Raw genomic sequence first — 25,477 nt, forward strand, 5'->3', positions numbered from 1 at the left:
TCCCCTGGATTTCTCTTCACTCTGTTGTATGTTCAAAGGTATCATTTCCCGGACTTTCTCTTGATCAACAACACAGCTGGTGCACACAACAACTTGGCTCTTTGCCTTTATCTTGATAGGATACCTGATGTACTCTGCTGCCAGGGTTTTACTTCTCTTCTCCTGATCCACAACACAGCTGCTAAACAAAACAACTTGGCTGTAAGTCCGCATCTCGGTAGAATACCTGGTGTACTTCCTTGCAAGGTTTTCTTGTTCAACAGTTCAACAGTACAACATTACAACTAGTACACAAAATAACTTGACTGTGAATTTGTATCTTGGTGGGATACCTGGTGTACCTCTGCAAGGTTTTCGATTCTCTTCTCTGGTTTTACACAGCCTTTTTGATAGTCCTTATATATCCTTCTCAGGACCCTTTTAGGTGATGTATTACTTATAAACTGCAGTTTGTCCTTGCCTGGTGTGCTTCCCTACCAGGGTGTTCCTATATGTACAGACTTTCAATTGCCTGGTATACGCTCCTGCCAGAGCTTTCCTTAAATGAACATACTTGCAAATGCCTTGTATATTCTCCTGCCAGGACTTTTCCTATATGTTTATTGCATGCACTCTCAAACTTGAAAGTCGCTTACTTTTGTTCTGTTTTCTCCTTTAAAGAAATGCTCCCTTGCTCTTTCTCCTTCGTTTGTTTTCTTAAGTTATTTTTGTTGCATGCTAATTTATTGTTTATTTTGAACTAATACCATGGCTTATTAGTTTGCCTTGACAAAGACCGGATGGTCGAAAAACATGTCAGCATTGAACAACCTTGCATGTACAATTTCTTTAAAAAAACCCTTTTTCAGGACAGAGAATTGTATTACCAAATGTAAGTACATACAATTAACAGCATGACATTAGTAGCATCTGTACATTAACCAGCATCAGTAACCAATCATCTGCCACACCTCCCAGGCGGTGAGGTCCCAATACACTGATCAATGCAGACCTTCTCTATTACTCCATTGATTGGCTATCCTCCTGGGCCACGTAAGCGCAGAGTGGAGCCCAAATGTAATTTGGCAGGCAGTCCACGGTCACCAAAGCAATGAATGTCTCCTCCCTCTTATTTGTGTACACCAAGTCTTTGGAACACAAATATTAGAGAAAACAGGGTACCCCTTCCTTTTGCACAGACTAAGTTCGGGATTGCACATAATACTAGTCAAAACGCTTCATAAGACAATGGCTTTACAACCAACCATCAATTCATCAAAAACAATTATTTCTTTGTTTTGCTAAAAAAAACTTTTCTTAATACTGTCACACTCATAGGCTCTTTTCACATTAATTTCCAACAAAACATACATGTTTTGTCTTTACTACAGAAACGAATAAATGCAAGACACAATTTTTAATCTCTTAACGAAAAAAGACACCACACTTTACACAAAACAATACATCACACAGGATATGTCAAGCATACAAAATGGTCATCCTGTTCTGGCCTTTTTAAAAATGTTTTAACTTATTTTTTTATATACATATGTGTCATGTTGTGGAAAGGAGAAATATTGTCCTTTGTGGGAAGAAAGACTAAAGAAATCGTTTCTAGTCGGATCTTGGTCGACAAAGTGTTTCAGCCCATTCAAGAGATACGCTTATCCCTTGCGTTCTCCCGTTTAGTTTTGGGCCTTCATCAGGACAAAGAATTGCTTGTTTGGTCTAGAAATGAATCTGTTGAACCCCTAATTCTTTTGTGCTAAACAACTTGTTCTTGTAGTAGAGTGTGCAGGTCAAAATTCCATTTTTTTCATGCTCAGTAAGCAAGTATAGTTGTGTTCCACTTTTTAAAGAGATGACTGTTAATTACAAAAGGATGGGAGTGCCATGCTATTCATTCTTTTCTTTCCTTCCTTCACTTATTTTCCTTGCCTTCTTATTCTGTCTGATTCTGTACCGGCATGGAAAGAAATCCTGTTTGCTTCCACACAGAACTCCATTCATGTTTGTGAACATGTTTTAACTGACCGGAACCTGCTTTCTCTAATATATTGTGTTACATAGGCCTTCCCGTCTCAAAACGGGTCACCCGAAAACAAAAAATAGGGAAGTACCCATTCATTATATACACCAAGTCTTTGAGCTATTCCTCTCAAGTAGGGGCAAGCGCTGACATCCAATGTCGTAGGATACAATTTTGGGACACCATGCAAGCCAGATTAAAGAATCTTTTAACCACTGATACCTTACTTATATCTCCCAGCAGATCTTTAACTCGGACATGTCGGGTGGAATCCCCACAATATCATTCAATAGTTTGCCCACCTTCTGCCAATATAAGCTGAATGAGGGAGACTTCCAAAACATATGGTAGGAGTTGGCAGGGGAAAAAACACACTTCACAACACATGCACCGGTCTCTTCTGGGAAAAATTTAGCAAGTTTGCCAGGGGAATAGTGTAACTGGTTTAGCATCTCGAATTACATCAGACACTTCCTTAGTCAGCTGGCAACATCAAGCCCACTGTGCGTCTCTGAATTCGATGCCTAAATCCTGCTCGCATTTCTGGTGTGCCTTGTTCTTGCATTCCTGCTCAGCCTGGACACCATGCACCTATTATCCCCCCCTTCTGTGATCGCCTCAATACATTCATGAGTCTCGGGTTCAAGCGGAAAGGACGGCCACAGCCGCAGGGCTGCAGACTGAATCCGGTAATAACGCCACAGTTTTAGGAAGCCTTTGCCAAGCTTGGACCGAAACTCGTAAACTTACACATCTGCCATGATAGATCAATTCACCCCATATCCAACCATTAAATGTCTTCCACACCGTTGAACACGGAAACACTGAACTCATATTAATTCTAAAGAAGTAATCAACCTTATCCTGAAGGGTGGCCAGCAACCCAGTGTCCAGCAACATGGTTGATGACAGCCGCCACAGAGGCTGAGGCCACTGCTGTGAGTGCAGATTAAGGGACATCATAACCAGGGATTGGTAAAACATCGTACGTGGTAGAATTTCAAGCTCTGTACATTAGGGAACAGTGCAGTGGCCAGTAACCAGTAATTCATTCTGGACGTCATGTCGTGTACAGTGGAATAGTAGGTATACGCTCTAGCATTCGGATGAAGGCAGATGAGTGGGGTGTCAGCGGCTTGTGCGAGTATCTCAAATATAGCATTGTAGAAGACTGGGTCCTCAAAATTAGGGCCACAGGTGTTAACAAGACCTACCTCATTGCCATATATATTACCCCCATACTATCACATAATTGGACCATTGGGTCAATCACACTACTCACAAGCTGAAATGGGATTACGCAATGAACAAGGGTGAGAACGTCCCTAGCCTGTGAGAAGTAATTAGTATAATACATTTTGACTACCCCATCTTGGGGCAAACACCTCATGGGGGCTCCCCAAGGCATGCGTCTCTTGCAGCAGAAGCACCTTAGGCTGATGTCTGCCAATATAGGCCAATAGCTTACTCTCCTTAATCGGGTTATTCACCTCCCTGCACTCTTAACATTCCAAGTGAAAAATGTGACTGGCTCCCCCACCCTATTGCTGTCAGGACCCACCATGCCCACGTTCCTTTCCACATCCCCTTCTTCCCAGCACCCCATGTTGCCACAGTATCATTGTGACTCTGTCAAACTTTTAACTTTAACACCCTACCCCTCCCTCCCACACAGTCGACCCCAACCAGACACTGTCACTACATAACCACCCTATATTGAACCTGCAAGGAAAACTGTGCAAGCAACAACACAACTCGACAGACTAGGGCTACCCAGAGTAGAATTAGTGTGCATTCATGAGCTCTCAAACAGTGTATGAAACAAGGCAGCGAAAGACAATGCAACAGAATAGAGGTACACCCCCCAAAGCAACATGGCAGTACAAGGCGGACGCATATAACAACTGGAGAGCAACTCTCGCCCCACCCCCCAAATACATTTCACCAGCACAGAAATAATGCACAGTCATGTATTGGTTGAGGTCTTTCGCCCCGGGAGAGGGAGTGGGGGGGGGGGAGGGAGGGTAAACGCTTCAATGTACTGCATGGCATCCGCTGGGGTCTCAAAGAATTGTGCTGTGCCGGCATGCAAAATATGGAGCACCAACTGTATAAGGATGGAATACTGGACTTGCCTCTCCCACAGCAGCAACTTGACCAGGTCTTTTGATCGTCTGGCAGCCTGGACCCTAGGTGAAAAGTCTGGATACACATGAAAAGTACTAGACTCAAATGGAAGCGAGCCCTTTTCCCTGGACAGATGCAGTATGTGATCCCTGTCCTGATAATTCAACAGCCTTGTGATAATTGTGTGTGGCAGCGCGCCTGGCTTGGTAGCTGGTAACAGATCTCGGTGTGCACATTCCACCAGTAAGTGTGCTGAGAAATTAACATCCGCAAAGAGACTTCAGGAGATCCTCCACAAATTGCTCCATAACCGCCTTCACTGCCACCTCAGGCACTCCCACGATGTGTATTATTCTGACTGGAGCATGACTCAAGGGCCTCACACTTGGCCCTTACTGCAGTTAGCTCTTTCGTGAACCCCTTTAGTAGCTGATTGTGTGATAGGAGTGGATCTTCAAGTAGCCCAATTCTTCTTCGGTGATATGCCTGGTTTCTTTGTCCATCCTGGCCTTGAGGGAGCTAATGTTAGCTATAATATCATCCAGCTTGGTGTTAACTGAGGCAACTCTGGACTGCATTGCCGCCATGAAGCGTTCCATTCCGGCTGGCGCCACTGTCTCACTCGCTGAGGCAGTCTCTGCAGCAGGGGCAGTACTTGTTGTTTATCTGCCGGGAGTACTGGCGGAGGAATCCATTGATCTGTGTTTTTTGGCTGCCCCCTTTGTCATTCCCGATACCTGTGGTGTGTCTCAGCAGGTATATCTTCCTCCAGGAAGACCAGCAGTGAAGACTTTACAAATGCTAGCAAGGGGCTGGGGGTGTGCACTCCACCCCACTCAATCCAATTACCGTCCAAACCAGTCAGGCACCCACCACCAGGACCTGCACTAGTAAGTGCTACAAAAACCCAAAGTGCATGAACGGGGCACTTCTCCATCCCTTCACCGCATGTGCACAATGTTGATCACTGAAATGGGTGATCCAAATGATAATGGCATGGATTCCCAGTTCGCAGAGACAGCGCCTCCAAGAGATGCAGGTGATTATTAGGGATTCAGTGTGGACCGCCGTGGGCCCAGTTCTCCAGAAGGGACTACAGCACAATATGCCCCCAGCCTCGCTCCACGTCGCCTTTAGTATCCTGATAGACGGCAGCCACAGATATCCTCCGGCATGCTACTTGCCACAGCGAGTGAAGGATTTGTCCACTGGGCCCTCCAATCGGCCTATGGTGCGGCCCTGACGACCGAGCACCACGGAGGCCCACCTCACACCGCCACAAACATCTCAGCCTCTGTGCTGGGAATCCACCACACAGCCCATCGCCAAGCCCGCCAAGACACAGTACGCCTCCCACCTTGCACTAGCAGGCCAGCGCCGAGCCGGGGAAGCGAAGTGTCACTGGCTGCAAGACGCCCGCGGTCGCATCCGGCAGAGTATATGGCGTGGATGCCGCAGCCTAGGCCCAGGGTCAGATCTACAGATTGCGGCCACCTTCACCTCCAGCAGCCGGTCCAGGCTCACTCCACCACCTCTGCCAGCAGTACCCACCCCCAAATAGTAAATATCAGAGTTAATGTAGGATTTATTTAGTTAGGGCAGGGGCCTCATGCTTAAGCAGCCATATAAGTTGCTTAAGCATGTACAATTTCAATAAAACATAAAAAGAATCATCCCTATAAAAACATTTTTATCTTTTCAATCCTTGTTTGGATTTCAACTGCCGTTATTGTCCATTGACGCAACCGCACATATCCCTTTGACTGGATATTTACAGTGTAGATGGCATGAGCTGCCCATCATTTGTGTATGCATGGTTGCAGCCGCCTTACTTTCTACAACTTTTAACTTGGGCATTGGTGGCAGGCGCAGGACTAATAGGGTGAACAGCAGCTTTCATCTCCGATTAAATGGTTAGCCTTAGCAAATGATGTTAACATGTATCACACTCGGGTGGATTTTCTGAGAAGCCTTCTAGCAATAAAGTTATGTAAGGGGTAACAATATGATAAACTGTGCTGAAACCAAAATGACCTGTACATCACAAAATCAAACAATAAATATAATTGGTGTTTCAATCTTCCAATCGTAGAGGAAATAAAATAATGGTATTTAAGATTGTCACAAATTCAGCTTCATGAGCTGTGACTTCTAATGCTTATCAAAGAAGGGTCCTGTACCGAGAGGAAACTACTGGGGATGGCCACAGTGCTAGCCAGATAACTGATTGCGAGAATGAGGGGGTGTTGGGTGGGGGGGGGGGGGAGCAACACACTAACGTTTACAAGATGGCTGGAATTTATGAACACATGCGAACAAAGGGAAACCTGATACGCCCTAACACTCCCAGCCAATAGCCACCCATTTGACTACCGGCCCCTCTTTCGTCAATAGTACTCTGATCTACAACAGGGCACACGCAAAACTGACGAGAAAAAGATTTAAACACGGAAAAAAAGTTTAGGCATACCCAGAACAAGGATAAGAGACACCCACGCAAGACTTATAATAGTCGTTGAGCCCTTGAAGGTAGACTTTGTACTCAAGTAGGGGGTGCATCACTACACCCAGGGTCAATTTGATGTTCTCTAGTAACCAAAAAGGTTCTAGATGACTACACCGCCATTGGATCTAGTAAAATGTTTAAACAGACATGAGTATTACTGTGAAAGAACTCGCCAAGAGCTGGGGGAAGGGAGGAGGAAGGGGGTTAGTTTCAGGGGAAATGAATGTGATGGCTGTTGTTTATTTCATGTTAAAACCAATAAAGAAAGTTAAAAAAAAAACAAATTCGGCTTCAGAAGAATGTTGCTACAAGACATTAAATAAACCTATATCCCCAGTAGTAGCTAGCCTAAAGGGCTTTGATTGTGAATATGGTGGATACCCCATGTAACCTTTAAGGTTGGTCGACCAACAAAAGGTATGCTCTATGATTCTGCATGATATAGAATTACCGTGAATTGAACGAATTAGAAAGTTCATGGGAGAACAAACCAAAAGTCATTTGAACGGAAATGACTTTCGGTTTTCTCTCCCCTGAACATTTGACAACCCACTGCCACCCACGCCCTTACTTACCCCTTGGTGGCACAACTCCTTGTGTGCCGCCATCTCCTGCTTTCCTCTGCAATGCCAGTTTCCTTCTCTTGCATGGTTGAATAGAGAGCGGGGGACACCCCCGCAACCCCGATGGCATTGTAGTTAACAAGGGTGCAAGGGACGCCCCCGCGAACCTTGTCCACAAAATTTTCACCGAATGGATGATTTATTTTATTCAATTAAATCTCACGATACCACAGAATTCCAAAATAAGCCATTAGAAAGGTCAAATCTAAGGAACAAGTTACTTACCTGTAACTGTTGTTCTCCAGCATGGGTCTTGCATGGATTCACATGCTCATGAATATTCCCCGTCATCAGGCTGGGAATCCTCGGTAAAGAAAAAAACCAGTATCAGTTTCGTTTCTGATCTGTCTTTCGTAGTAATAACCAATCACTGGTCTCTGCGTCATACTGACCACAGCCAATGACTGCCCTCTACCTAAGCACCGCCTCTGGCAGCCATCTTCAGATTTGGAAGCACGTGAAGTGGCAGTATGACCAAGTGAAGAGCCGCAGAGGGGTAGGCGGGAGGGTTCGCATGTGAATCCATGCCAGACCCATGCTGGAGAACAACAGTTACAGGTAAGTAACTTGTTCCTTCTCCAGCATGGGGTCTGGCATGGATTCACATGCTCATGAATAAAGAATACATAGCAGTACACACATGCACAACCACGGGAGGTGGCAAAGGCTCAACATTAAGCATTGCATCAAACTCAACATTAAGCATCTTACCTCCTCACCAGGCTCACCTCAGGCGAACAGGTTGCGCAGCACTGCTTGGCCGACCCTGGACTCCTCCCTGGAATCCCGATCGACGCAGTAGAACTTCGTGAAGGTGTGCGTCGACCTCCACGTAGCAGCCCTGCATATGTCCAGCAGGGGCACACCAGAAAGGAACGCCGTGGTAGCTGCGATCGCTCTGGTGGAATGGGCTCTCGGACGGCCAGGCAGCGGTCGGTTTGCCAACCGATGACAGTACATGATACAGCCGGAGAGCCATCTGGAAATGGAAGCCTTCGAGAGAGCCTTCCCCTAATTGACAGGTCCAAAGTTCACAAAGAGTTGTGACGTCTTCCGAAAACACTTCGTGCGGTCCACGTAGAACTTCAGCGCTCTAGCCACATCCAGCGAGTGCAAAGTTCTCTCAGCCGGCGACGAAGGCGACGGGAAGAATACAGGCAACACCAAGGGTTCGTTGAGGTGGAAGTCCGACGGTACCTTGGGCATGAAGGAGGGGTGCGTCCTGAGCACTACCCTCGTGTCGTGAAAAGTCAAGTACGGGGCCTTGCAGGAAAGGAGCTGGATCTCTCCCACCCGTCGTGCGGAGGTGATGGCCACAAGAAACGCTGTTTTCCACGACAGAAACTTCAACGGGGCCGAGTGCAGAGGCTTGAACGGAGGTCCCATGAGCTTGGTCAGCACCACGTTGAGCTCCCACGCCGGGGCCGGAGCCTTCACCGGCGGGAACGATCTGAACAGTCCGTTCATGAACTCTTTCACCAGACGATGAGACCACAAGGACGTCCGCCCCGTGGTTCTGGTGTATCGGGAGATTGCAGCAAGATGAATCTTGATGGACGCGTGTGCCAGTCCAGCTTTGGCCAGCGTCAGCAGGTACGGCAGTACTTGGGGAGCCGTAATCCGTAGAGGGTTAATCTTCTGTGCGTGGCACCAGACAGAGAACCTCTTCCATTTGTGTCCGTAGCATTTAAGAGTCGAGGACGCCCTGGCCTTTGCAAGAACCTCTCTGCAGTCGGCCGGTATGTCGTATCCTCCAAACTCTAGCGCTGCAGGAGCCAGGCCTGCAAGTTCAGCGATTTCGGGTCGTGGTGGAGGATGGCGCCTCCTTCCCTGGAGAGCAGATCCGCGTCCACCGGCAGCTTGATTGGCGGGGACGCTGACAAGTCCAGAAGGTCCGGGAACCATATCTGCCTCGGCCACGCAGGTGCGACGAGGATCATCCTGCACCGTGACCTCTTGAGCTGGTTGACGAGCCGGATTAGCAGTGGCAAAGGAGGGAACGCGTAGAGGAACAGGCCCTCCCAGGGGAATGAGAAAGCATCGCCCATGCTCCTCGCCTGGGCCGTCGTCCAATAGAGGCACCGCGAGGACCGTCTTCCTCTTGGCCTCGCGCCGCTGATAAAGGAAACCTTTCTTCTTCATCTCCTCAGGGCAGAGTTGGAAAAGCTCGGATGCCCTGGCGATCATTGAGTGGAACGATCCAATCTCGTCAGGCGGAGAAGCCCTGGTGGGAGGCGACGACGGTACATCCTCGTCGTATACCTCGTCGTCCGTACCCGTCGCTGCCGTGTCAGTCCCCGTATCATCCCCTCGGGTGGACGGGGAGGAGGGCTGGAAGGGGCGCGACGGCTGAAAAGGAGGTGGAGGGTGGATCCTTCTTTTCTTGGTAGAGGGAACACCAGAAGGTCCCGGTTCTGGGTCCCCCGACGGGAGAGGTTCCGTCGGCAACGGTAGTCTCGTCCTTATCTCTGAGCATAATGACTGTATAGCCAACAAAATGGCCGCCGAGTTGTCTCGCGGCGCTGGCAGAGGGGAATCCGACGGGCGATCAGGGGCCCCGTCGGTACCCTCGACGATGTCGTCGTCCCCTGCGTCGGGATCCATCCCGACGGGCCGGTCTTCTTCCACGCCGAGGCCGTGGCTTAAGACCTCGACCAGCTCCTCCTCCGAGGTTGAGGCCCAATCTACGGCGACGCCCTGCCCCCCCTTTTTCTTCCCCACGGGGGATTTCACGGGGGTCCTATCGATGGGCACAAAAGAGGACTCCCTCCGAGGTGGCAGGGAGACTCTGAGCCCCGAGGTCGCCACCACTGGTGTAGCCTCCACAGGCTGAGCCAGGGCCGCCGCGACAGTTTCGATAGAGGGCTTGGCCGGATGGATTAAGGCCTTCACCACCTTAGGTGCGCTCACCGCCTTATCCTTGAGGGGGGGGACACTGCCTCGCTCCCCCTCCGCCTTCGAGCTCGACCGGGGCCTCTCCAGGAACTTCGCCGGGTGCTCGGCCTTCCTCTTACCCGACCCAGAGCGTTGGCTCGTGGTTGATGGTGCCAGGGAGGGTGCGCCCTGCCTGGCGCCCGTAGAGCCCGACCGTTCGGCGCTCCCGGTGCCAGCGGACTCGCGGTGCTTGGCCTTATGTTGGACCCCCGTCGCCGGGGCGTCCTCAAAGGTCTTAGAAGACCGCTCGGATTTCTTCCTCTTCTTCTCGCCGGACGGGCTCTTCCCTTCTAGCCAGTTGGCGAGACGTTGATGGCGGTCCTTCATGGTCCGCTCCGACATGTTGCCGCAAAACGCACAGTCCTTCTCCACGTGCGTCTTGTTCTCATGTAGGCAGTAAAGACAAAGAGAGTGTTCGTCCTCCTTGAAGACGTTCTGCAGCTGGCATCCAGGGCAGACCCTGAACAGCTTTCCGGGCGTCGAGCTTCCCATGACCGGGCCTGAGAAACTTCTGGAGTCCTCCAAAAGCGTAGCTCGACGAAATCTTCACCCTTGAGGGGCGCAGACGAATCCGAAACGGGTCCCCGTTGATCGGATGGAGAGTCGGTGGAGCTTGAGGCTCTTTTGACCGAAAAAACAAACTTTTTGAGAAAAAACGTGAAAAAATAGCACTAACGCTCGAGAGCAATAGCACGAGGATCCCAACACATGAACGTGCGGTAAAAATCTGAAGATGGCTGCCAGAGGCGGTGCTTAGGTAGAGGCCAGTCATTGGCTGTGGTCAGTATGACGCAGAGACCAGTGATTGGTTATTACTACGAAAGACAGATCAGAAACGAAACTGATACTGGTTTTTTTCTTTACCGAGGATTCCCAGCCTGACGACGGGGAATATTCATGAGCATGTGAATCCATGCCAGACCCCATGCTGGAGAAAGAATGTTTTTTTTTAAATTGTCCCGTTACATCAAAACCTTTATTGGCTGAGTTAAATTTAAATTCTGTATGTACGAGGGCTTTGATTTGGAAGGCCGTATTAAATTGCAAACTGTTAGAGCCAGAACCTGGTGTCACACATGGCCTCCAAAACATATCAACTACCAGAGACAAAGGGCTTTTTTTCTATTGCTGGAAACAAGCTGTAAAGGCTGCCACTCTCTAATCTAGGGATGGGCAGTCCTGCCCTAACCGAGGAGCCCCTCAAAAATAGGATGGTAATAGAGATCGGTAACCTCTATCATCTACAAGCTGTCTGCCTTCTTTTGAAGGCCTAAATGCAACACCTTATCTATATAGGTTTCCTCAGGAAACAAAATTGGGGGTTCCTACGCAGCAACTTTACCAAAGGTATGATTTTAAGGTCTCTGATTTCCAGATACTCAGATCTTCACTCTTGCTGATCCTTCTGCACACCTAATGTATATATTTTTGTACTGGTTACTCCTTATCCGCTTTTTAACGGTGAGGAAACGTGAATAAAAGACTGTTATCTACGATATTTGAGATTCCTATTTTTCATTCGGAGAGCATGAGTGCGGTCCAAGGTAATGTCTTGCCTTATGAACTTTTAAATATATATAATATATACTCTCCTTCCTCTCATTCTACCCACTGTCTCTGCTCTATCCCTTGCCCCATCTCCTGTCCCTTCGATGTCCCTCTATCCGTTTTTTCATTGCTTGCCTCAACCCTCTTCTTCCCACCACTCTACTACTCCCCACCCTCCACACTACTATTCACCCATCATCACTATTATTCACCCATCATCACTATTACTACACTCCACACTACCACTAGTCTCCAGCACCACGACTACTTCATCCACATAGGCTTACTCAATCACTCCCTCTTAAACTCTGTCACCTTCTGACTCACTCCCACTGTCCTTCCACCACCTGATCTCTTCGTCTGCCTTTGTCGGCTCTGACCTCACCCAAGCAACCCACAACTTCTTGTTTCCTAGATCTCTTTTCATCTGTCCCCTTTTCACGCCATTGGCTTTTCCCCACTGGTTCCATGGACCAATCTCTCCCTGTTCTTGCACTCCTGGGAGGTGGTACAAACCATAACGGAAATCAGAGGGTCTAAGCCCACCCCTTTCTTGTGTGTGGATCCACTAGGGCACTGAAATTAAAAGCCTGCGGTGGTGAGCAATGTCATCCAAGCCCTAGTTCCTTTGAGAGTCTTGCAGGCCCATCAGCCCATCAATTTGGCTTGGGAGCACTTCAGCGACTCTGTCACAGGTGCGCGTAATATCTTTGGAGTGTTTCGTGTAAGCGCCCGCCTCTGCTGGTTGTGGCTCTCACGTGGAGGATCCCCTTCAGCAGAACATTGCCGATTTGGTTTCGTAGGTATCCGCCCACTCGTTGGATCTTCGGTTTTGCTGGTCTTTTGCAAAGACATGTTGATATTGATAATTAAAAAACAAGACGACCCTGGCGGATTATACACAAGTCTCTCCCGTACAGAATACAGTCCCAGAATATATTAAATTCCCAAGCAGATCAAGCGTCTTTTTATGCTTTTTTGTTTTAATAATCTTAGAACATACAAAAGAAAGAGATCTTAGATGAGTTGAGGGGGAGAAAAAAACTTGTCTATGTGGGAATTACATGGTCAATAGAGAACCTGTGTTGACTTATTGCCATTCTACATGAATTGTTAGATATTTTAGATGTTTTGAGATTGCTTCAGATGAATTAAGAAAAAAAAACGTTTTGGCATATGTTAGTAGAAGCAGATAAAATCTGTTATTCTAACAGCATATTTTAATTGGGACAATATTGCCATGAAATTGTAATTATTTTTTATTCACAGTCGTGGACTCAATTTATGAACTTTTCAAAATGTATTTACAAGTTTTAGTTTTGCCATACTGTATTTAGGAAGCGTACAATTTTGTTCGAAACCAAAACACTAATTTAAAAAAAAAGACAGAAAGGGGTAGAGAGGAGGGGAAACGGGTAGAGAGGAGGGGAAAGAGTGAGATGGGAGGAAAGGGCGAAAAGTGAAGAGGGGATGGAGGGGAAGGTGGGAGGGGGAGAAGGAAGGTGGAGAGAGGAAGAAGGAAGGGTAGAGAGGGGAGAGGTGAAGAAAGAAGGAAAGGGAGAAAGGTTGGAAGAATATGTGGGAGGAGGGGCTGGCTGAAAGGGGGAGAAGGGCAGAAGTTAAGGGAAAGCAAGAGGAGAGGGAGAAGGAAACAAGGGTAAATGGAGCGGGAAACCAAGGTAAAGAGAGAGAACAAACTGGGCATACTTTCATGAGCTGAGACAATGTGGGATGGAAGGATATGAAAAGTTTGGAGACAACAGATGAAGATTAAAAATGGAATAGCCTAGGCAAGGAACATTTGTCTGGCAAACAGGTAAATTATTTTCTAGCCTAAAACACTGGCAGAATTGGGGCAAAGTGTGGTTGTGTCCTAATTAAAGGTGTAACCTGCACGATGGAACAGCTGATCGGTCCCTGGGTCTTTCCAGATACTCCTCTAAGAGCCTTGGCTACAGATAAGAAAAGGATTATAAAATTGGGACCTCTATATTGACCTAGCCGGCATATTCCACAATGCTTGTGGATTTTTACTTCCCTATAAAGTTACTATCCGTAGTATTTCACACTCTAGGTCTGTTTCAGGTAGAGGTCTTCTACTGATGCCGATTCCACTTAGACTAGTCTTTCTTTTAGTGTTCACTTGTAATTGGGCATGATGGAGAGTGGTAGGTTTTTATAATTAAGTTGTGACCAGCCTATATAATAAGATGTATCATCATCTTAACAAACGCAATCATGTCTTAATATTTTACTTGCAAAATAATTTCATTTGTTGAAGCTGTTTACATTTGACTTCTTTCTTACAGTGGATAATGGATGTTTTAGTATGCAATGGATTTGGGATTTACTGTGGAATGAAGACTTTGGAATGGCTTTCAATGAAACCATATAAATGGCAAGGACTTTGGCATATTCCGACTTATAGGTATGCTATTTACTTAACAGTATTCATGTGCACTATCAAATCTTGTTTTCACCTTTGCATATGTTAAAAGAAGCACACAACCGTGTAGACAGTACTTTTAAATGTACACACATGACAATTGCTAGAAATCCTGATCAATTCAGGTGTTGCTTATTCCCTAGAAGAGCTCTGCATTTCTAAAGAAATGCTTTAACAGGACACCATTCTGATTTGCAAAAAAGCTTTTATCATTAAACATATATCCATTCCAAAATGTCTCATTACATTTGAATCAACTGTTTGATAACATTCATGAAAATGCTGCATAAGCCATTTTATAATATCTAGTTGAATTCATTTTAAAAACTTCATTAGATATTATAAAATGGCTGATGTGCAGAATTGCGAGGCACAGATTTCCTTTATAGTCCTTTTGAATCATCGTCCATGCCTATTGAAGGTGTGGACTTGGTTACATCTTGCACATGGTGGTCAAATACTGCTATGCTCTGCCTGGTCTAGGTCTCTTGCTGCCTAGCTATTCATAAAGTAGTGGTTCTGGGGTATGACTGTCAGAGCTGCTGGGGCGTGTCTTTTGGCTATGCCCATGTTACCTCACAGAACAAGAATGCCACCTTTGTTTCAGGAATTGTCTTGCTTCAAGCAACTCATAGACTTTTACGTTTGGACCACTAATTCCCTGGAACCTTAACTTACTTTGCCTCTTTTCTGCCTGTAACTGCTGCTGTGTTTTTGAATCTGCACTCATATGTGGCCTGTGGGCATGTCCTACTCACAGTGATCCGGTCTGAATATTTTTCCTTTTCATGGGAGATGGCACCACGTGTATTGCACGAGCCCAATCGTCCATCGAAAAAAACAAGATTGCCCCGCCATAGTAAATAGAAAAGGCACTTTGTCCCTTTTTTTTCTTTTTCTAGAACTGTTCTTTCGGATGGAGTTCCGGGACCGGAGCAGAAAGCTCTGGTCTAGCAGGTAAGTGGGGCGGGAGGGCGTGGAGAATGGTGCTGGAGGTCTTAGCCAGTTCGTGGAGTCTAGAGGGATGCAGAGGGGCTCCCTTAGGGCGGCATCCGGTGGAAGGCCCTTGGGTGTCTTGGGAAACGCAGGCGTACACTTAGCATTTCCAGCCACCTGATTGGAGGAGTGCCCCTCACAGGGTGTGGATGATGCATCTACAAAATTAATAGTTTCATTGTGCCCTTGGATTGAGATATTTGGCATAACAACTGGATATTCTACCTTGCTTTTGGAGGAAATTATCCAGGAGGAAATACTTTAAAGTTTGGCAGAAACTATTAGTAATACAACAGAGAATAATGAATTATATATTTGGACATACATTTTTGGAACTGTGTGGAGTTGGCATCTCAAATAAAGTAGACTCGAAGATGTGATTGCTAATGTGATGACCATACACTGTTTGATTACCTACCCACTGATGCATTTCACAATTAACATTTAAATGAACACCATAAATATATGTTAACGCCTCGATTCCTTTAACTCATTCGGCATACGATAATAATGAAAATATTTGTTTGTGTGAAGACAAACAAAATAAATGTGGTTGTTCTAGGTATGAGTGGTGACTGTCTTCCGCATATGTGTGGGTGCATGTGATTATGTAGATGTGTAGACAATATGTATAGCTCTATCGTGCACTATCATCATGAGTATTGCTTTGCGATTGCAGCAACTGATGTCACAAGCACGGGAATGTTATCTGATGTATTGCCACAAGGGCACTTGACAGTAGGTTGATCATTATGCTATCTGGAGTGTCACAAAATTGCGAATGGGAACACTTGCAGTTCATGTATATTAATTAATGACAAAGTAAAGTATGCTTTGTAAAAATACATTGATATATGGAGCGAGGAGGATGGCAATACAAGTGGTTGCATTAAACACGTAGGTGTACCTTTACCTTAAGAAGGCACTATGGGTTAAGTACCTGCTACTAGGAGGCCTGTTTGTACTATGTGTGTGCAAGCTCCAAGTAACATTTTTAAATGGAACATCCACTCTGAATGTCGTGAAATAGCTACAAATGATTTGCAATCATAATACCTGTTTAAAGTAAGTTCAATCTGTAAAGCTAAAGCTCTCAGCGATATGCAAGCACGCCATTTTGTTTACTTGTCAGGATTTGGACTTTTGACCTTCAGGCTATACCAAGATAATTGTAGCAGATACATCAACCCATTGTCAAAGCTTTCAACCTTCTACTTTGTCGCAAATCTAACTTTAACACGCCCACACGCAATGTGTACATTCTGAGACGACAAGCTTTACAATGCTGTCTAATCACCTATTTAATGAAGTGTAGCATGCATCACGATGAGTGATCGTAAAACTATTTTCTTTCATTAATATGTGTATAATACGGCCAAGTAAAGCCGATAAGCTAGGACCAGAAATAATGTGAAAAACAATAATATACTTTACAGTGAAGAAAATAAAGCTATTAACAATACCCTTTTTTTAATGTTTATCTGACGTATACAATGAGAAAAAAATATTAAAAATAAAACTGATTTCTTTAAAAAAGAATAAACTGTTATATGCTGTTTGATTTGCCTGTATGTCGAAGTCTCTGTATTGACCAGTCACTTTTGTAAAATCTTCCCTGATATTCGTGCAATACACGTAAATATAACTTTGTACACCACATATCTGTTTAAAATTGTATATTGGTCCCTTGATAGAGAACTATGAAGTTGAATTGTTGGGGGCGGAATGAAAAAAAATTATGAAAATGTTTTAACTGCTCAAAAAAATACGGAACTTCAGTTGTCCGTACACAATTTAAACTAACCTATATAAAATGTAAATATGAGGCCATCTGAATCAGCAGGGTGCAGAACAACAAGGAATATCTTTTGAAGAGTCTATTTGGGTATTTATTTAATCAGAAAAATTGCCAACCTTTTGTAAGAAAAAGCGTAAGAGTGATGAATTAACTATAATGAACAAACCACAAATATTAAATACAAACGATGGAAAACACTTGAGATTGCTTGAAATGTAGATTGTACAAATTGCAATTTGGTTAGTATGTACAATATATAGACCCCATACTCCCTAATTACTGTGAATGCATAGAAAAACGGTTCCACAATGTTTATATATAAGGGCCATCTGCATTTGAGGAACCAAATGTGAAGGCACTTTGCACTGATGTCGCCTTGCTTTGTTATGCAGAGTGTGGATCATCTTTAGAAAGTGTTCTATTATGTTACACTTCAGGCTTCCCTGCGTACATCCTTGCGGAATACAACTTATTTACAGGCTCCTCAATGGTCCAGGTACAAGCTACCATGGCGTCTGTACAAACGTCGACGCACTCCAGGTCACCTGACACGTATTGTACGTGGAAGACGTACAGCAAGCGACGCCCCTCTTACGACTATAAAACCACCGTCTTCCAAGGGGCTCGTTGCTGCTAATTGACGTTACCAGCTACACGCGGTTTCGTCCGTTTCCTCTTCGTGTCTCCCTACACGAATCCTTATCTGAACTCCTGGTTTTGACCTTTTGCCTGACTTTTGGATTGCCTCGTCTCCTCCTTTATTCCTGTCGTGCTCGTCTGGTTGTTGGACTCGGAATGCTACTGGATACGGCTCTCTTCTGTGTCTTGCGGTTATTTCCTGGTTGCCGCTGTGCACATCAATTTGCTGTCTACTATCCGGATCATCTCAACAGCTACTCAACTATACTCGTGTACTCAGGTACATACCTATTGTCCTCCATGGATATTGTCTTCTGTTGGATTCTGGGACAATGAGTGACTTTCCTGTGAGATTGCTCTTAAGTGCATATGAACGCCCCCCTGAACTGCACCAACCCGGCACTAGTGCGTCCCTCGTGCCATTCGGGGTTACTTACCTTTACTAACTTCCCTGTTTGTTATTTTCTCCTGTTGTTGTCTGCAGTATCCTGGACTCCTCTTACTCCATTATCTTTATTCAGGTCAGTTGTTATCAATTCTATAGCTATAGTGGGAACCGATACTGATTTAGTTAAATTCCACTCATTTGTGTTATTCTTTGTAGATCATCCCGGGGAAACTCCACTCAACTCCACTCCAATATCTATCTAGGTAGTTGTCCAATCATTTCAACTGTTCTAATCACTTGTATAATATCAACACTGTCTAATATTTTGGTATTCTTTTGCAGCATTGGTATTGGCGGTGTGTGTTCTCCCCGCTCTTTTACTCAATTGACATCTCTGTCTGTTCTAACTAAAACAGCAGAGAGGTACATTGTGGAAAAGAGCCCCTCTAGAGGAAGCCTGAGTCTTATACTCAGGGGTGCTGGGATGGAAGGCTGAATGCGGAATCTTATACCACCAACATCTCCAAGGTCATTTTCTCTGCATCTTCGGCCTATTAGGAGTGGTGAGTAACATATGTTGACTTATACCACGCACTGCTACCACCTAGCGGCAGTCTCCAGGCACCCAGTGTGACAAATCCAGGTAATTGGTCCTTTCTCCCCAAAGGGGAGCCATACCCCTTTGGGACTAGGGAGGTGAGCCTGCTTAGCTTTAGACCCTGTAGGGGACAGGGCAGCGGGATCCCACTGGGGGTGACTCAACCTTGGTGGAGAAGGAATCCTACCTCATGTGAAAAGTCCCATGTATTTGTTGGCTATATGGGGATTGACCAGTATACTTATGTGAATGACCCTTTAGAAATGGCTGGTGTGGTTTCTGACCCTTTCATGAGACACATATTACAAGAAACTGAGTCACTGGAACATCCAATCGCGTTTCAGCATAAAAGATGAAGATGCCACAGGAGCAACGTCAAGGGATAAGGGAAGAGGATGTTTTACTGAGTGAGCCACAAGAGAGAGGGCATCCCCCTGGAGGGCTGTGTCAGACTGCACCTTGACGCAGACTGTGTCTTGTGCGGTGGAGCATGTGAAACGCTGCTCACCCCAAAATGGTCTGGAGGCAGCTGGATTCAACCAAGAAAGTGGAAAAGCACCACCCATACCAGAAGTGGTTGACGGGAGCCTGCGGTCTATGGTGCCAAAGAACCAGAGGGCAACTGGCCGAAGAGGAGACAAACATGAAAAACTGACACAGGGAACACAGGAAGAGGCTGAACCGTGTTTCTGCGAAAGCCGAGAACACTGCCTTCTCCGAGGAGCACTACCATGACAAAAAGGTACACACCTGCTCCTGGGACGAGGTCGGAGAGAGCAGGCAAAACCAAATGGCAGGGTGAGAGACCAGAAGACCATTGGGTGGGGTGAAAGCTAAAGGACCCCAAGCCAGGGGTAAGCGCTTTACAAACCCAAAGTCGGGTAAAGAAACCTAGAGCCCTAGGCGAGGTAAAGGTCAAACGGCCCCAATCGGAGTGACAGATATACAGAGCTAAGAGTGGGTGAAGAAACCCCACGGTAGGGTGAGAGACTAGAGAACTTTAGGATGTGTGAAAGCCAAACGACAAAATAACCCAAGGGACACAATTCACTGCAGGACGAGAGTGTTGTTTTTACACTCCTAGGGTCATGTCTATGGAGTGCCACCATGCCCCTGTAGTCTCAGGGGAGAGCTGAGAACTATATCACCGTTCTTAGTCTGCTCATTGGTTACTCAATTAGGGGTTGGCACCACCTTTCCTTCCCTGAGTGCTGCATAAGTTGGCTCAACAGTTATTATTTAGTGGGCGCTCAAAGGTACATGGTATAGCATTGTTTTGTTACACAATTTACATTATACGCACAGACTCACGATAGTACAGCCATAAGCTAAAATTATATTGTAGCATATAAAATCAACATGCCTCGTTTCCATCTCAATCACAGTGCTAGCATAAACGCATAAGGTAAAACGGTGTGCAGTTATGTTGAATGCAAAAAGTCGAAAACAAAAATGTCGGGAAAAAAATGTCGGGGGAAAAAAAATCGATGTGTTTTTTATATGTATGTGTTTTTGGGTTTAGCTATAAAAAAAAACGGGGGGGTAACATTATTTTTTTCGACATTTTTGTTTTCGACATTTTCACTATAAACCAGGTAAAACATCTTGCCTCATTCTCATGAACACTTAGTTCACGCCAAAGCTTTTTCAGGGTTTGTCCCAGTAAGTCTTGAGGAGGAAACCAGAAGACAGTGGGTCTCTCCTCCAGCCCTCAGCGGCTTGTCTTTCTAGCAAGAGCACAGCTTATTTATAGTTGCCACAGTTGGATGACTCGTGCTCCTAAAGTCCCAGGCTGGGTTTTTGCCAAGATTGTCGCAGAGGTCCTTTCTGGGATTTAGCCAAGTTTGTCTTGGATGCTCAGAAGTGACTCACCCATGGTCCCATTACCTAGGAAGCACCACGCCATATATGATATAGTGGAAACTCCCGGAAGCACCATATATGTAATCACCAACCACTAATTGAAAGCATAGTCTGTGCTTCAGCTTGACAATACGCAAGAAAAACACATTTGCATTATTCATATTGCATAGTGTGCTGCAATGCTCAACAAAAGAACAATACCGCATGTGACGCATTCATAGTGGAAACACTAAATATCTAAAATAGACACATTGCATGTTAGAAGCGGTGGAATGCATATCATCCCCCCAATGTCCACATGAACCACGGATGAGGCTAAAAGAAAACATATATCAGCAACTTTCCGAAAATGTGAGCAGTAGTGCCCAACTGTATGAAATTACATTAGTCAAAGGCACCAAACGGTGCAGAGCACGAAAATACGGGGCTATGCCGACAACGCTCTGACCTGACATGATGTTCCAATACAAAGGAATTCTAGAATCACCCTCCCCATTTCATGGGCCATTACCAACAATCAAACATTAGGATCAAAGGTATACTGCCCAAGGGTGTGAGGCATCTGAGGCAGATGCATCATATGTCGGGATACGAGTTCCAAGATCACCAACAGTGACCTCAGTGCGCATATATGTTCCAAGTTCAACTGACATAATCCTAAGAAGTTAAAGGCTTTGGATGAGGTTGAACGGTCAGAAAACAATACTTTTGCTCAGTCCCCACAATGATAGGTTCTGGCGTAGCATGGGGGCAATTCTTGAACAATCTACATTGCAGTAGGCTGACTAATATCTGAGGATTTCTGACCATAGGTGGACTCCGAAGGCCCTTATCGACACCAGGGTCATAGTATCCATGTCTAGCTTATGGACAATTTTTAGGACAAAGAGGCAATCTCGAGAAGCCAGGTTGCGACATCCTCTGCACTGATGCTGTCCCATGGCACACCATCAATGTTGAACATGGAGCCTGACCCCTGTATCTCTTCGGCTGAAGCACGGGCATCATGATCACACAAGGGTCCTCCTGGCAATGCCGACGGTTGCTCTGTGGATGCCTGCTCGGCAGTCGCCTCTCCTGTTTGCTGCAACCCTGTCCCATGTTGAGCTTCTTGCACTGGCGTGGGTAAGACAGGATCAAGGTTTCAGAGTCAGTTCTTCAGGTGGATCTGAAGTAGTCGCCTGGAGAGAATATCTCAACAGCGTCGTTAACAGCCGCTGATCTGGCCTACTTGTGGGGCTGCAGTGATTATGTATGTGAATCAGGCATTCGCATCGAGACGTCAAACAAGTTCATGAGAAGATTTACCGTTGCACTGTGATTGAGGCAAGTTGTTAATGCTTCTCATTAGCAATAGCACATGTTCTACCCAGTAAACCCCTTCAGCCAAAATGCATTTGTTCAGGGCCTTTTTAATGATCCTGTTGGCCCTTTCTACAACACCATTCGCCTTTGGGCGGAACGGGTTTGAAAAGCAGAATGGCCCCCTGTAATGCTTTTTCAGTAAGGACTGGACCATCGTCAGCATAGCGAGTTTGTACTGCTGTCATGGTGAATAAGGATTGCAAGTCCTCTGACTGTCCTGCAATCAGCATAACGCTCAGGGTATATCTGGTGCATGAGTCAACTATAATCGGTAGATTCAAACAAACCGGTCTGGAAGCCCCTCTACCGAGAATTAACACGGACAAATAACCTGTTCTCTGTGAAGGTGCTGTGATGAATCCTCACAAAATCCCTGCGTATAGTCTCCTCCCATGTGGCCGGGGAAAGAAGCCGCTATCTGATCCTAACCCTGGGGGTGGTGTTAGCCCGGTGGATCGCCTGGGAGGAGAAGGGCCCCAAGAGAATAGGAGGATTCTGCCAGGAGAGACGCAGTATTTCTCTTCAGAAGAAGTTTCCGTAATGCCAGAGTCTTTGATGGCTTGCTGTAAAAGTAAAGTCTTGCTACCCAAAACTATCTGCTTTGGCAGTAATGAAAGCCATGAAGACCAACACGGGAATAAGATGCATAAGAATTCCAGCTGTAACTTGTTAATGTTGGATAATTATAATTCTCCCTTAGGTTTGGGTGGTAAAGATCAGAATAAAACCTTACCTCCTTTTTAAAACCTTTCTCAAAAAATGTACATGTTAAACAGAATAAATTACCTAGAGTAGAAATTGAAGTTTTTAATGGGGAAACAAATCAGGACATTAGGAATGCCTTAAGTACTGGGACGAGGAAGAGGGTCAAAACTGAAAAGAGCACAGTCTAGTGGTTGTAATGGCCCATACCTCAGCAGGACTTTTGAATATATAAAGTCTCCTCAGGTGGAAGCCAAACGAACAAGCAGTTGGAGTGGCAGAAGACATTTCATGGCGTAGGTGCCGCAGCAGAAGGGGAACACCAAAGATGCCAGAGCCGCTGCTGTATTCGAAGTGGATACCAGTCCTGAGCGGGTCTTCATGTTTGCCAAACAGTGCCGAGGTTGCGCAGCAGGAATGCTGTTTTTAAAGGCATGCCCTACTCTTAGTTGTGCGGCTGCTCTGGTGGCAGGTGTGCAAAGGGGCACTTTAGGAGTGAGAGGAGCTCCTTTCCTGGATGGCACGAGCTGCAGGTAAATGATTCAAGTCAGTCCGAAAGAAAGTAGCAAAAGAAGCCAAGTTGGATGCAGCAGCAGATCTAGTGGACGCATATAAATAATCCAATGAGTTTACCGCTGCTAGGTAACACCAAAAGGCTCCGTGGTCAACCACTTGCTAAATATCCATATTTTTAATGCTGAACTAATGAAATGGAAGCATGTTTGCGTTATAACAACGCTGATAAATAGAACCGTTACAATTGTCCAAGGCAAGAATATTGCCAAAGCATACAAAGAGTTGCAATACTCAAACAAGCTAAACATAACCACAATTGCCAAAGCCAAAAGAGGGCCATACTGAACTCAGCTAATTGTTAATTGTAACCATTATGGCCAGAGTAAAGAAGAGGCATTAGTTGAGGAAAACATTAACAAGTACTATTTAAGCCGAGAAGGTGCAAGTGTAATATAGGAACCTTGTCAGCAGTTGGTGTAAAAGTGGGGAAACAAGAGTGGCAGAAGAGAAGCCCTTCCGATAAAGTATCAAGGAGGAGAGGAGTATAATCTGCATTGCATGTGGCAAATAAGACAGTGGAAGAAACAGCACCAATATGCCGCATGTTTTCCCAGAAGAAGTTGTGTTAATTTTTATGTTGTTAAAGTCTGACTTTTCAAAGAGTTGAAGAAAACCTCACCACCAAGTATTTGTACAAGTGTTAAGAGCATTTGTCCTGGCAGGTGAGTATACCAGGATATGGACCTTTTAGCTGTAGTCCTGGCACCAGGACGAAATCATTGAAGTACTACTTTGTGGTTGAAAGTTGTGTGAAGAATAAGTGGCATGGCCACTAACCTCTTATGACTTGTGGAATCATCCTGACAAACCTTTATTGTTGATGCAGAAGAGTTATGAAGTCTTGAACTTTTATTGTGGCGGAATTACCCTGACAAAAACATTGTTGTGGACACAAAGAATTGTAAAAGTACTCGACTAAGTATTAAGTACTTGACTAAGTACTGCTTTGCTGCTCTGATGCCCTGCTCTGCTGCTGTCGCCAGTCTGTCCCAGCCTCCTACCCGGCGAACGTTACTGTGAATGTGCCTGCGGCTCCTTTAACAAGGTGAAGGGGATCTAGCCATAAACGGCTGCAGTGAACTTTTGTGGACTTTTCTGGATTTCTTTCATTTTAGGAGGACTTTGCCTTTCTGATTGCTGTTTTTCTCTGCTTTTTTCCATCAGAGTCCCTCGTTTGTTACCATCATTATATAAACGCTAGTGCATGCGCGCACGCGCACTCGACGCAAGTACTTGACTAAGTACTTGACTAAGTACTGCTTTGCTCCTTCGCTGCGCAGTGAGCGGGTGAGGCACGCCTGATTTATTTATTTATTTTGATTTGTTTGTGGTTTTTTTATTTTTTATTTGAGTCAAGTGTTAGTACCATTGGTTTCGCTGCTATCACATTTGTTATATTTATTTGTTTGAATTCTAATTTTTGAATTGTGTTCACTCCATTTAACGCATACTTTATAGTTGCGTGTTTTTTTGTTTTTTTTTCCTCGTGGGGTGTTTCTTTGCGACCGCTCCTTACGGTCTAATGGCCTATTCATTAAAAACTGGCATGCCGGCTGCATTGCAGCAGAAAGGCCCTTTCTCTTTGTCTACACGAGCTTCTTGTTTTTCTCACAAGTCAATTACTTTGTCTCCCATAAATGCGATGGTTGTAACAAAGGGAATGGCCTCTCATACAACACCCCTTACTCGCTCTGAGTCTGTGCCTTCTTCACGGGCCTTCCTTCCATGTACTCCCATAGTCCCTGCCTCCCCAAAGTCTTGTGTGATTTTCTCAGCACTTCCTTTGTCAGACAACACAATGCTTCATACACCTCTTCCCCACTCTCTCCATCAAAAAAAAGGAGGGGTGAATACAGCGCTGCCTAGAACTTCTTCGCCCTGTCTTGACCCTGAATTTTCTATCTACGCCAGCCAATGTGAATCTCCAACTTCCATGCAATCTGTTACTAACAGTGTAGTGGAGATCACATCTGACTCAATTTCATCTACAAGCTCCCCATCGATCTCTTTCGTGTACCCGACCCCACGAAGAGCGCAAGGTCTGACTGGCCATTTTACATCCCCAGCTATTCAAGATCAGGACTTAACTTCGACTCACATTCAGCCCCAATCCCTCCAACTGCATTGTAGTAGCTCGGCTGCACCCTCTTTGCCTTCCACATTACCACTGCTTGGTATTACCTTAGGAGCTATGCAACTGAATCTACAAAGTCTATCTAAACTATATGAAAGCTTAGAAACAAAAATGTCAGATCAGTCTAGTCTAATTCTCAAAGTGCTCTCCCTCTTAGAAGTAATAGCAAAAGGTTCTAAATCTATCTTTCCTGAAGAGTTGGTTACAAATGCCATGCCTAGCGATG

At 45.5% G+C, this 25,477-nt stretch overlaps 1 protein-coding gene across 1 annotated transcript in view; it reads left to right on the plus strand.

Annotated features, from left to right (window-relative positions):
- PTDSS2 (phosphatidylserine synthase 2) overlaps window positions 1-25,477 on the plus strand; it is a 1,317,303-nt gene that overhangs the window by 765,123 nt on the left and 526,703 nt on the right. Inside the window, exon 8 of the mRNA XM_069624133.1 lies at window positions 14,056-14,174. Coding sequence (XP_069480234.1) covers window positions 14,056-14,174 — 119 coding nt within the window. The remainder of the gene's footprint in view (window positions 1-14,055; window positions 14,175-25,477) is intronic.

The sequence above is a fragment of the Ambystoma mexicanum genome, chromosome 11 (assembly GCF_040938575.1).
Source record: "Ambystoma mexicanum isolate Mex_15411 chromosome 11, UKY_AmexF1_1, whole genome shotgun sequence".
NCBI classification, from domain to species: Eukaryota; Metazoa; Chordata; class Amphibia; order Caudata; family Ambystomatidae; genus Ambystoma; species Ambystoma mexicanum.